Source organism: Nerophis lumbriciformis, linkage group LG13, assembly GCF_033978685.3.
Source record: "Nerophis lumbriciformis linkage group LG13, RoL_Nlum_v2.1, whole genome shotgun sequence".
NCBI lineage: Eukaryota > Metazoa > Chordata > Actinopteri > Syngnathiformes > Syngnathidae > Nerophis > Nerophis lumbriciformis.
Genome location: NC_084560.2, coordinates 34,445,263 through 34,458,972, shown reverse-complemented (window position 1 = coordinate 34,458,972; position 13,710 = coordinate 34,445,263). Strand labels below are relative to the sequence as shown.

Here is a 13,710-nt window from a genome sequence, read left to right as displayed (position 1 = left end):
AAAGGGATAAGCGGTAGAAAATGGATGGATGGATGGATTTTAAAGTAACCACTGAAGTATATAATACTATTTTAAAACCCTGTGTAAAAGAAGCAAGCAGTCATAAAGTTAAGTTAAAGTACCAATGATTGTCACACACACACTAGGTGTGGTGAAATTTGTCCTCTGCATTTGACCCATCCCCTTGATCACCCCCTGGGAGGTGAGGGGAGCAGTGGGCAGCAGCGGCGCCGCGCCCGGGAATCATTTTTGGTGATTTAACCCCCAATTCCAACCCTTGATGCTGAGTGCCAAGCAGGGAGGTAATGGGTCCCATTTTTATAGTCTTTGGTATGACTCGGCCGGGGTTTGAACTCACAACCTACCGATCTCAGGGCGGACACTCTAACCACTAGGCCACTGAGTAGGTAAACACAAACTTAACAAACGTAGTTACGTACAAGCAAGGCAGCTGGTGGCGTGATGGACTGAGAGAGCAAATGTTCCAAAAAAATAGAATCAAAGTAAAAGTTTCAGTTATTCTTAAACTAGAATATATTTGAAGACTTCCCCTTTCCAGCTAGAAATGAGCAAAGATTTCTTTGTGGAATCCAACATGTCTGCCAAGAAGAACTCCTTCTGCACGCGCACACAGCTGCTACCCAGTCTGGTCTCCATGCCGACAGTGAAAACAAACTCTTCTGGCTGCGGTCAGGTTTTCATTTGGTGGACAGGAAGTGGATTCAGGAGGGAGCGGAGGTCACACAGAGTTTGTTGGAGAACGCCTCGTCATATCTTTCACTTTGTGTTTACATGTCCAACCTTAAGTATGCGCTCAAAAACTTGTTGACTGAACGCACAAAAGCGTCAAACACCAACTGGTATTTTGAAACAAGGATCATGCATGAAATTCTGTAATGTAACACGGACCACTTTGCATGATAAAAGGATATCAATAGATATCACTGTTGACACGTAATCAGCATCAATAAAAAAAAAAGTATGGAAGCAAGGTTGGTTGCATGAACAAAGACTCTTTGGTAACACAGGAAGTGATCACTGATCAATGGGAGTGACAAGCCAACAGCCAATCACGTAACAGTATCAACTATCAAGTTGGGTTGTCTGGCGGTTTGTTTACATGGAGTGAGAAGAGAAAGTCAAAAATGAAGAAATTGTGGATAAAAGAAAAAAAAATCCCCTGACCAGTATGGCACTTTTTGGGATTTTTCCAAAAGGGACCGTAGTCAGACCAATATGGTCTGTAAATGATGCAAGGCCGCTAATACCACAACACCTTAGCCGTGCTCAACCTTTAGAGCACAGTCATAACCTAAATAAGGTGATCATAATCAGAGGAAGGTTACATTTGAAATTTAAATAGTTTTCTAAAAAGAATATGAATATTTTGAAGTTGGAACGGTTTGAATCGGATGAAAAATGTGGGAATTGTGGAACTTTGAAAAATGTCCCATTCATTTCAATGGGAATTTTATGGAAATTTGGGAATTTTGGGAAAAGCGGGAATTTTTTGGGAAAATGTTAAAAGACTTGAATGTTCTGAATGAGTTGAAATGGTTGGTGTTGGAATCGGTCGAGAAATGTTGAAGTAGTAACATTTTTAATTGAGAAATGGTATTAAGGAATTACAGGAATATCGGTAAAAAAATAAAATTTTTGTAGTTCAAAAAATAACTTTTTTTGTCCTGATTAAGAGGAATGTTTGGACTGTGGAACGGTTCAAGTGGGTTGAAAAATGTGGAAGGAGTACCGGTAGTCGCCAGAAAAAAGGGTCAAAAAAAGGGTTTGGAAAAAAAGAGAATTCAGGGAATTCCTGGAATTTTTTTGAACTTGGAAAAATGATAGTTTGAATGTCCAGGATGAGTGGAATATGTTGAAGGTGGAACGGTTTGAATCGGTTGAAAAATTTGGAAATGGTGGAAGTTTGAAAAATGGGCAATTCATTTTCAATGGGAAAAATGTCCTGGTAAACCTGGAATTTGTCAAGGGAAAGCCCGCGATTCCCAAACAGGCTGAACAGTTTGAAGTTGGAACGGTTTGAATCGGATGAAAAATGTGGAATGTAGAGCGCGCCACAATCTGGAGTAGAATGCTTTGGAGCATTCACGCAATTAGTTTTTACCTGGTTAAATAAAGGATATTGAATATCGTTTTGAATTGAGAATTAATTCTGATTTGAACAGTTACCCCCAGGAATGACAAAGGCGTAGATGTTGGGTAAAAGTGGATGTGCGACTCACCGTGTCGCCGATCTTCAAGTCGGTGCACTTCCTGAGGCCAGGCAGAGGTTGTCCATCCTGGCAGGTGGCGCTGAAAGACAGGCTAAGGTCTTCGGGCTGGTCCCACACCGTCAGCTCCACTTTGGAGCGGATGTTCTACAAGGAGGAGAACGTCACAATTTGAAATGGAAGGGAAAAGTTTTATTCTGGTTAGTCACCAATTTTTTCTAGACAGGGAAAAGGCACACAGCACCAGTTTGGTGCGCATCGATTAGCATGCGAAAACCACAGGGAATGTTTTTGCTGCCATTTCCACAACAACTGAATGTCCTACACGCCAGGAAACATGAAGACTAGATCTAGAACAGAACGGAGAGCTAAATTGTTCATTGAAAAACGACTGCACTACTCCTCCAGTCAAGTTGGTGGCAGTAGCAAGAAAAATACGCTGCACTTCAACTTTAACTGTCATGGATGCCTTGCAAAAAGGCAGTAAGAGCTTGTGCTTTATCCCGGCCAATCAGTAAATATTATACACATTGTTGTTAATTAGCCAGATCACGCTTCAAATATTGCAGCTTCACCGCATGGCAGATTTTTTTGGGGCTATTTAAAAAAACATTTTTTTAAAGCATATAGTAGAATTTTCGGGCCCTAAATTAAGCATTTTCACACATTAACATGACAAAATTAACTAAAAATATCTTAATACAGCAGTATTGGGCCAAACCAGTCTGAGTGTGCTATTCAGTATCGTGGCCACTGATTGGCTCAGCCTCAGACAACATCAATATATCAGATTACAAGAGTGTATGGGTGACGAAGAGGGCTCTTATAATGTTAAAAAAAAAGTATTTAGAAGGTCGTGAACAGTTTTTTATGCTCTAGCTAGGAAAATATTTAGTTCATAATTAATTATTTCAAATTTGCGGGAATGCATTTATCACGGTTATGTACGTAAACAATTATAAGCAATAAATGAGAAACGACTGTAGAAAAAATTATCTGTTTAAATTTAAAAAAATACATTAATTTAAAGCACTATTACGACAACTAAAAATAATAATACAATTATTATAAATAATAAAATACAAATCCTAACAGGTTCAAAATGATATAATAAAGTGTATTATACAAATTAATTATGCATATCAAATTAATATAGGTGTAAATCTTTGGGTACCTAACGATTTGATCCCGATTCAATTCAGAATTGATTACCGATTCAATGTATCATTTAGTATAATATTTTTAAAAAGACGTTTTCAAAACAGGTTACATGTTTAAAACATTTTTAAAAGTTCTTTTTTTTTTTTTTTTAATCGATTTAAAAAAAATTATGAACAGATTTAGAATCACGATTTGGATGTGATTTTTTTTGTGTGCACCCCAACAAATAAATGCTCTTTTTTAAAGGAACAAAGTAAAACATATATTAAAACAACTAAAATTTACTGCTAACAAAAAATAAAAAATATACATAACATATATAAAAATATATAATAATTTAAAGTACATGATAAAAATTTCCGAATGTATACATGTACAATACATATAAATACAATATTTTTAAAGTAACCATTGGAGTATATAATATTATTTAAGTATTATATATATTTTTTTTTATTCTAGATAAATAACAACAGCTAAAAATAATTGAAATGTAATTTAAAAAGCTCAAATGATCAAAAAGTGTGAATAACAGTTTAACTAAGATTTTTGGGTTATAATTAAATAAAGAGAGAAGAGCCATCTTTGCTTCAATGACAAATGTACTCTTGAGTGCAGGACATCAAGCGTGTTGGCGTTCACACAATATCTGCCAGCAGCAGCATGGGCTTTTGCGTCGCGGCCCGCCTTGAAGATAAACGAGGCGCTTACGCAACATCCTCTTGTCACAGCGTTTGTTTGGCCAAAGACGTCTGGGAGGGCTTGGCAGCTGGAATGTTAATAAGCCCAGCGGCTCCCAGCTTCCTTCAAGCCCGTGTGCCGTTCTGTCGCCCAACGGCTCGGGAAAAAAACAAAAAAAACATGATTCAGCTCCTTGCAGGCGGGGAGACAAACCCAAACACCCACGCGGCAAAAACACGCTGAAGGAAAGTCTGACGGCTTTTCAAACAATTCAAGATGGTTGGAGTTTGGTCAAAATATTAGGACCAGCTCTGTGGATATAGGAGCGTGTGCATCCAGTAAAAACACAACTGATTCCACGTCAATAAAGCACATGTCAGCAGGATTTCCTACAGCTTCAAACTGGAATGCTTGACAAATACCGACGTCTTTTTACAAGGAGAGGACATTTGCAAAGCTGGAAGAAGATCAATCAATCAATGTTTATTTATATAGCCCTAAATCACAAGTGTCTCAAAGGGCTGCACAAGCCACAACGTTTTGTCTTATTTGCTCTATCATGGAAACAGCTGGAGGATCTAATTATGTGTGTATGTGTGTGTGTGTGTGTGTGTGTGTGTGTGTGTGTGTGTGTGTGTGTGTGTGTGTGTGCTGGAGGAGGGGTCACGGTTAAGGGGAAGACTTTAAAGAATGTGTCCCCCCCTTCGTCCCCCTTGTGTGTATTCCCCAACAAGCAGGAACTCACGCTGTAGGCAGCGATGATGAGCTGGATGACGTTCTTGGAGTCCTGGTCCAGGATCTCCACCGTGGTGCCCGGTATAAGCGCCGTGAAATTCTTGGAAAAACATGGAGAACATTTGTAACAGGAGGCAAGGAGCTCACGCCAGAAGAAGAATCAAGAAAATTAGTACCTTATAAATGACGTACAAGCGCTTTGTGACGGCAAAGATGAGGAAAATGTTGTTTTCCGCCAGTTTCTCGCCCAGCAGCGCCAGAGACGGGTAGTCCTGTGGGGAGAGACGCATCACTGACATGTGACCATGACCTCCACCAGGGGGTGATGTCATTCACATGCAACTTCCTGTCTGCTGCTGCTGTCAAACATAATAGAACTTCTAAAGTCCATGAAGACCACCACGTCATACTTGAGAGATTGTCTTTTGTGGGAAGAAGACGCAAAGGAAGAAGAAAAGGAAGACGACAAAAATGACGAAACAAAAGGACAATATACTGTACAGGAAGAAGAGGATGACAACGATGAAGAAGAAAAGTAAGATGACGGAGAAGAAAAGACGAACTGAGAAGGACGACAAAGAAACGGAAAACAAAGAGGAAGAAGAAAAGGAGGAAGACAAAAGACAGGAATGCAGACACAAAAGAAGAAGAAAAGAAGAAGGACAGAGGAAGAAGTGAGTGAGTGAGTGAATTATATTTATATAGCGCTTTTCTCTAGTGACTCAAAGCGCTTTACATAGTGAAACCCAATATCTAAGTTGCATTTAAACCAGTGTGGGTGGCACTGGGAGCAGGTGGGTAAAGTGTCTTGCCCAAGGACACAACGGCAGTGACTAGGATGGCGGAAGCGGGGATCGAACCTGGAACTCTCAAGTTGCTGGCACGGCCGCTCTGCCAACCGAGCTATACCACCCCCAAGAACAATAGGACGATCATGGAGAAGAACAAAAGGAAAACAAAGGAGAGGAAGAAAATGAGGAAGACGAAGAGAAAGAAGTGGACGGCAAAGAAGACAAGGAAGACTAAGAATAAAACATCAACAAAGAAGAAGAAAAGGACGACGACAAAGAGGAAGAACCAGAAGAAAACGGCAAAGACAAAGACAAATTAGAAGACAAAATGGAAGAGTACTACCAAGTGGAAGAGGACAACAAAGTGGAAGGGGACGACCAAAAAGAAGAGGACAACCTAGTAGAAGAGGACGACCTAGTAGAAGAGGACGACAAAGTGGAAAAGGAGGACCTAGTAATAATAATGATGATAATAATGGATTAGATTTATATAGCGCTTTTCTAGACACTCAAAGCGCTTCACATAGATGTGAGGACTAAGGCTGAAACGACGCGTCGCATACCGTATTTCCTTGAATAGCCGCCGGGGCGCTAATTAATTTAAAACCTCTTCACACTCCTGCGCTTACCAAAAGGCGTGGGGTAAATTTAGGCCTGCGCTTATAAATTTGAGTGATGTAAGGATACCATCATGAAAAGCACATTTAATAAAAAAACAACTTTATTATGGTCTTACCTTTACTTATGAGTCCATGCACAGCTGCTTCTAATCAAAAGCATCGATAACTTGTTTAAAGCTATTTCTAAGCAGCATCCAAAAACTAAGAGGAAAACATTCATCTATAATATATATGCCAAACATGATGAAACTTGACCTGTTTTAAGTTATTAAGATCTTACATTTCACAGGTGAGCGGCCTGTGCTTACTTTACCACACACAATTTCCAGGATAACAACAATACAGGGTCAAGATGGTTGACACAATGAGAGCGCAAGATGGAACAACCAAATTCTTGCAGCATTCATCATCAAATAGCAGCATGACCCAAACACACCATCTAGGATACATCGTCTGTCCACATGTTTTCATTTATGCTCATATATTTGTCATCATCTGCTGTTAGAGGAATAATTGGAAGCGGTGTTCTGTTCACATGATGATCGAGTGTTTTATAGCATCGTTAAATAACCAGGAGGAAGACTCTACCTAAAAGTATTCTTTCTTATGTGTTTCATATTTATTACAAGGCAACAGTTATTGATTCTTGGGCCACCAGCAGAATTCTATTAGGAGCCTCCAACCCAACATTCTTTCACTATTTCTATACTACATGACTCATAATTGAACTATTACATACATCAAACTAAACCGAATGAGCAAACCTTCTTGCCACACCAAACATACTATGTCTATTTTACAAGAGCAGTGCCATGCGAGACAGTGACAACAGCTGTTATACTATTATCAGTGGCGGAACAGGAAGGGGCTAGTGAAAAGTTTGCACAAAAATTTAATATGAGTGACCTGGTCATTCTTTCATTAGCATTTTACATGTGCCTCTTCATGCAAAATGTGGCCCCCACAGATCGCAGGGCCCTACACACATCGTATGATCTGTGTAAAAAAAAGTGTGCCCCAGGGCACAATCTAAAAAGACCTTTGCTAAAAAACAACAACAACAACAACATAAAAAGCACAAACAGATTAAATGTTGGCACTAATAACACAAAACTGCCATGCAGGCTGTTTTTTTAAACTGTCATTCTTTAAAAACCTGACTAATTTCAGGCCCCTATTATATCACATCAAATAATCTACTTTGAAATATGTTTTGGGGAAAATTTTGCATATTTTGTGTCTCAAAAGCAGGGTTTTCTTTGACAAACAGAATAAAACATACAAAAAAATTTAAGTGAGGGATAATCTTAAATCATACTTGCCAACCTTGAGACCTCCGAATTCCGGAGATTGGAGGGGTGGGGGTGGGCGGGGTCACTGAAATTAAAGTATTTCTTATATATATATATATATATATATATATATATATATATATATATATATATATATATATATATATTAGGGGTGTGGGAAAAAAAAATCGATCCAAATTCGAATCGCGATTCTCACGTTCTGCGATTCAGAATCGATTCTCATTTTTTTAAAAATCGATGTATTTTTTTTTTTTTAATCAATCCAACAAAACAATACACAGCAATACCATAACAATGCAATCCAATTCCAAAACCAAACCCGACCCAGCAACACTCAGAACAGCAACATATATAATAGTCTCCTTTTCAGGTGAGAGAGGACGCTAAAGGCAGTGCCTTTAAGGCACGCCCCCAATATTGTTTGTCCGGCTGGAAATTTAGGATATTACAACGTGCCGTAGTTTTGAAGCAATGCATGATGGGAATCCGGATGTTGTGTGTCAGTCTATTGTAATAATCCCAGGAATGTAGGCTCATACAACTTCTTTGTTTGTCTTGTCTTTATTGCACAAGATGTAATTCAACCACACAACAGCTCCAATGTGTGTCTATCCCTTTTCCCGGCAAAACTTGAACACCCACTTCTTATTAACAACGTCACTTCCCTATCTCTTCCAGAAGTCCCGCCCCCCAGCCACAGTCATTGGCTAACACCCCGTAGCCAGCCGCTACAATATTAACGTGCCGGCTGGAATAAACACACGCTGAGAAATAGCTCCGTGCCTGCCTACTTTATGGGTTATAGATAAATCTATGGATAACGGAGACATATATAATAGTCTCCTTTTCAGGTGAGAGACGACGCTAAAGGCAGTGCCTTTAAGGCACGCCCCCAATATACTGTAGTTGTCCGGCTGGAAATCGGGAGATTTTCGGGAGAATGGTTGTCCCGGGAGATTTTCGAGAAAGGCACTGAAATTCGGGAGTCTCCCGGAAAATTCGGGAGGGTTGGCAAGTATGTCTTAAATTGATGTAGAGATTCAAGAATTGAAAGTAATTAAAAAAAAAAAAAGATTTATTCTGAGCACTTCATTGATATCTACATCCCTTTTGGATCCCCAAGACAGTCACTTTTTCGTAAAACCCCGTCTTTGCTCCAAAAAACAATACATTAACATACCTGCCAACTTTTGAAATCAGAAAAACCTAGTAGCCAGGGTCCAGGGCAAAGTCCTGGTGGGGGGTTCAGGCTTCGCCCCCCCGACGCAAAATGATTATTAGCATTCAGACAGGTTAAAATGTTGCTAAAACCATCACTTTTCTATCAGTCACAGTGACTTTTCAAAACAAAAATATTACAGCAAAAATCATATGGGTTGATTGACATGTTTATTCTGTAAGCTAACTTCAATAGTTTGAAATTATTTTGACAGTTAATGCCAGTTATCCTGTCAACCTTTCACAAGACTTCAATTTGTTAATTGAAAGTATAAACACTTTTTACAGTAAACAAATGGTAAAACAGTACTAAACAATTCCATTAAAAAAAAAATTGGTGTCATTATTAACTTTCTGTCCAAGCTTGTATAATCTACTGCCTTGTTCAATTGTAAAAAATATCCTGTGCCTAAAATTCACATTTCTATCACAATTATCATACTGTAAACATGGTAAGCTAACTTCATTAAAATTAATAGTCCTGTCAATAGCATGGAATTACAATTCAAATGTAGTTTTTTTGTAAGCCTTTCAAAAGAATTCAAAATATGAAAAATTAATGAAAATTAATTTAAGCCATCAGACACTTGAAAAGTGGCACATCACATCTCTAAATGTAATCATTTGAACTTTTCAACAGAAATAGCACTGCAAAAATATTAAGGACATACTTCTGTATTTTGGTAGTTATGCTGTCAACATTTAACAAGATTTCTTCAACTTGGACTTGAAAGCATAAATAGTATAAACACTTTTAACAGTATAACAGTACTAAACAACTCCAATAGATAACATTCGTGGCATTACCTTTTTGTTTGCTCAATTATTGCCTCCGTAAATAAAACTTTGGCATTTATCACATCCAAAGAATCTGTTTGGGCGACGAAAAACGTTGAAAGTTTTCCACTTGTACCAAAATCTGTTACCCATCGGAATCTGTAACTCCAGGGGGCGATGTTCCCATGGCGTTTGTTTGATGGTTAAACGGCAAGCCCAAAGAGGAGGAGAAGAAGAACGCTTGCGTAAATGGCGTAAACTATCCTTAATGCTGAAACGTCAGTTGTCAGAATTTCAGCATTAATAAATTACACATATTCTGGAAATCAATGACTTACTTTCATTATAGTATGAGTCCATTGTTATTATTAATGCTGAAATTCTGACAACTGACGTTTCAGCATTAAGGATAGTTTACGCCATTTACGCAAGCGTTCTTCTTCTCCTCTTTGGGCTTGCCGTTTAACCATCAAACAAACGTCATGGGAACATCGCCCCCTGGAGTTACAAATTCCGATGGGTAACAGATTTCGGTACAACAACGGTATTAGACTTGTGTTTTTTTGTCCCAACGTGGTCTTTTACATCGCTAATTTCTCCGTGTCCGATCGAAAAATCTTGTCTGCACAAGGTGCAATTCGCGTAGTTTTCACCCTTTTTGGAACGGATAATTATTCCCGGATAGGCTTTTGAATATTCTTCACGGAATGACTGCAGTTTTCTTTTCGGTTTAAGACTCGTTTGCGATTTTTCTCCGGCTGATTCCATGATCGTTCGCTCGTTTGGAAACAATGGCAACTAGTGCCTCGTGCTTGGCAGCGGTGCTATAAATAGCCTCGCGCATGGCATTCGGAATGGCTCGATAGGACGTTACGGGAAGCAGTGTCGATTGTCATTGTTGTTACGCGATTTCGTGAATAAAACTTAAAAAAAAAAAAAAAATGTAATTACCGGTAATGAAAAACCGTATTTTTTATCACTGCAACCGTAACCTGGAATAGGTTGATGAAAACCGTACTAATTACGGGAAAACCGGAGTAGTTGGCAGGTATGCATTAAAATCAACATTGTTATGAATTATTAACCAATTAAACCCTGTTTCCATATGAGTTGGGAAATTGTGTTGGATGCAAATATAACGGAATACAATGATTTGCAAATCATTTTCAACCCATATTCAGTTGAATATGCTACAAAGACAATTGTGCAAATAATCTTTAACTTTAGAATTTGATGCCAGCAACACGTGTCAAAGAAGTTGGGAAAGGTGGCAATAAATACTGATAAAGTTGAGGAATGCTCATCAAACTTATTTCAAACATCCCACAGGTGAACAGGCAAATTGGGAACAGGTGGGTGCCATGATTGGGTATAAAAGTAGATTCCATGAATTGCTCAGTCATTCACAAACAAGGATGGGGCAAGGGTCACCACTTTGTCAACAAATGCGTGAGCAAATTGTTGAACAGTTTAAGAAAAACCTTTCTCAACCAGCTATTGCAAGGAATTTAGGGATTTCACCATCTACGGTCCGTAATATCATCAAAGGGTTCAGAGAATCTGGAGAAATCACTGCACGTAAGCAGCTAAGCCCGTGACCTTCGATCCCTCAGGCTGTACTGCATCAACAAGCGACATCAGTGTGTAAAGGATATCACCACATGGGCTCAGGAACAATTCAGAAACCCACTGTCAGTAACTACAGTTGGTCGCTACATCTGTAAGTGCAAGTTAAAACTCTCCTATGCAAGGCGAAAACCGTTTATCAACAACACCCAGAAACGCCGTCGGCTTCGCTGGGCCTGAGCTCATCTAAGATGGACTGATACAAAGTGGAAAAGTGTTCTGTGGTCTGACGAGTCCACATTTCAAATTGTTTTTGGAAACTGTGGACGTCGTATCCTCCGGACCAAAGAGGAAAAGAACCATCCGGATTGTTATAGGCGCAAAGTTGAAAAGCCAGCATCTGTGATGGTATGGGGGTGTATTAGTGCCCAAGACATGGGTAACTTACACATCTGTGAAGGCGCCATTAATGCTGAAAGGTACATACAGGATTTGGAGCAACATATGTTGCCATCCAAGCAATGTTACCATGGACGCCCCTGCTTATTTCAGCAAGACAATGCCAAGCCACATGTTACATCAACGTGGCTTCTTAGTAAAAGAGTGCGGGTACTAGACTGGCCTGCCTGTAGTCCAGACCTGTCCCCCATTGAAAATGTGTGGCGCATTATGAAGCCTAAAATACCACAACGGAGACCCCCGGACTGTTGAACAACTTAAGCTGTACATCAAGCAAGAATGGGAAAGAATTCCACCTGAGAAGCTTCAAAAATGTGTCTCCTCAGTTCCCAAACGTTTACTGAGTGTTGTTAAAAGGAAAGGCCATGTAACACAGTGGTGAACATGCCCTTTCCCAACTAGTTTGGCATGTGTTGCAGCCATGAAATTCTAAGTTAATTATTATTTGCAAAAAAAAAAAAAAAAAGTTTATGAGTTTGAACATCAAATATCTTGTCTTTGTAGTGCATTCAATTGAATATGGGTTTGAAAGGATTTGCAAATCATTGTATTCCGTTTATATTTACATCTAACACAATTTCCCAACTCATATGGAAACAAATTTGTATTTAACATCAAATATTCCACTTGAAAACATATTTTGTTGTGGGAAAATATTGCATATTTTGTGTTTTGCCATAAATAAGTAGGTATATGACAAAAAGGGCATAAAACAAACAAACAAAATTAAAAACATTAAAAAATTATAATTGGATCCCCAAGGCAGTCACTTTTTCATAAAACCCCGCCTTTGCTCCAAAAAATAATACATTAAAATCAATGTTGTTATGAATTATTAACCAATTAAAGGCCACAACTACTTGACATCAAATATTCCACTTTAAAATATATTTTGTTGGGGGAAAATATTGCATATTTTATGTTTTGCCATAAATAAGTATATATATGACAAAAAGGGCATAAAACAAACAAACAAACAAAAATTTAAAACATTAAAATTTTAAAATTTAAAATTAAAATAATCGATGAATGGATCTGAAGTTGATTCATAAATTTCAACAAAAGTTGAAATTTTTCAACTTTAAATAAATATAATATTGATTGATTGAAAAGTAAAAAATAATGTGTTACTTATTTTTAAGACTTATGAGTGGGCTCTTTTGGATCCCGGAGAATTGTGGTGATGTATTTTACTGGATTTAACTGTCATTGTTCATGAATCAAAATCAATGTTATGAATTATTGACATATTCAAGGCACCAATTACTTCACATCAAATATTCCACTCTGACATTTGTTTTATGAGATGAGGGGAAAAATTGCATATTTTGTGTTTTCGCCATTAAAAACAGAGTTTTCTTTGACAAAAAGGACATAACACGGATAGATTTGGAACTGAGCAAGAGATTTCAGCATTCAAGTAAATAAATGTACATATGAATCACTTTTAAAACGTTTATGACTTCCGGGTCCACAAGACCTTTAACATTTACCAAACTTGAAGGGAGCCCTAAGGGTTGAAAACAAATCTGTATATTATTGGTTTTAAAAATAGAAAAACACTAAAATGGCCCCGGCATCCTTTGCTTTTTTTAGAGTGCAGCCCTGAGCGTAAAAGGTGTGGACACCCTGGCCTGTAATCTTCAACTCTGTAATTACCCACCAAACATACTCTGTCTCCTTGACAACTCAATAACCCACAGGAGGAAGTTGACATGATCTGATGACATTTGACAAATGTTAAATCAGATTTTTTTTTAATGTTGCATTTCATTGTTGCCAAATGTGAATCTGAATCAGATTAGGATTTTTTCACAAAATGTGGGTCACATTTGGATACATCTGGAGTTTTTTTATTGTGCTATATTTACATTGCTGCCTAATGAATCAAATCTGGATTAAGATGTTTAAGGTTATTATAATGTTACATTTACATTACTATTGTGTTTTCCAGACTATAAAGCGCAACCCACTAAATTTTAGAAGAAAATAAATCTTTTCCATATATTCGCCGCATATAAGTCGCAGATATATACGTTGTGAAATTAGTTATTTACACAGAAATATTCTGTAAATGTTTATGTTTACCTTAATTGTTTCAAAACGGTGCCTGTAACACGGCAGTAAAATGGCTGATCAAACAAAACAGAAGTCATCGTCA

General features: G+C 38.0%; 1 protein-coding gene across 1 annotated transcript in view; it reads right to left on the bottom strand.

The window, feature by feature from the left end:
• itgb5 (integrin, beta 5) overlaps positions 1–13,710 on the bottom strand; it is a 61,314-nt gene that overhangs the window by 33,346 nt on the left and 14,258 nt on the right. The window contains exons 7-9 of the mRNA XM_061970937.2: positions 4,982–5,077; positions 4,816–4,905; positions 2,241–2,375 (exon numbers count right to left, since the gene is read on the bottom strand). Of these exons, the coding sequence (XP_061826921.2) occupies positions 2,241–2,375; positions 4,816–4,905; positions 4,982–5,077 (321 nt within the window). The remainder of the gene's footprint in view (positions 1–2,240; positions 2,376–4,815; positions 4,906–4,981; positions 5,078–13,710) is intronic.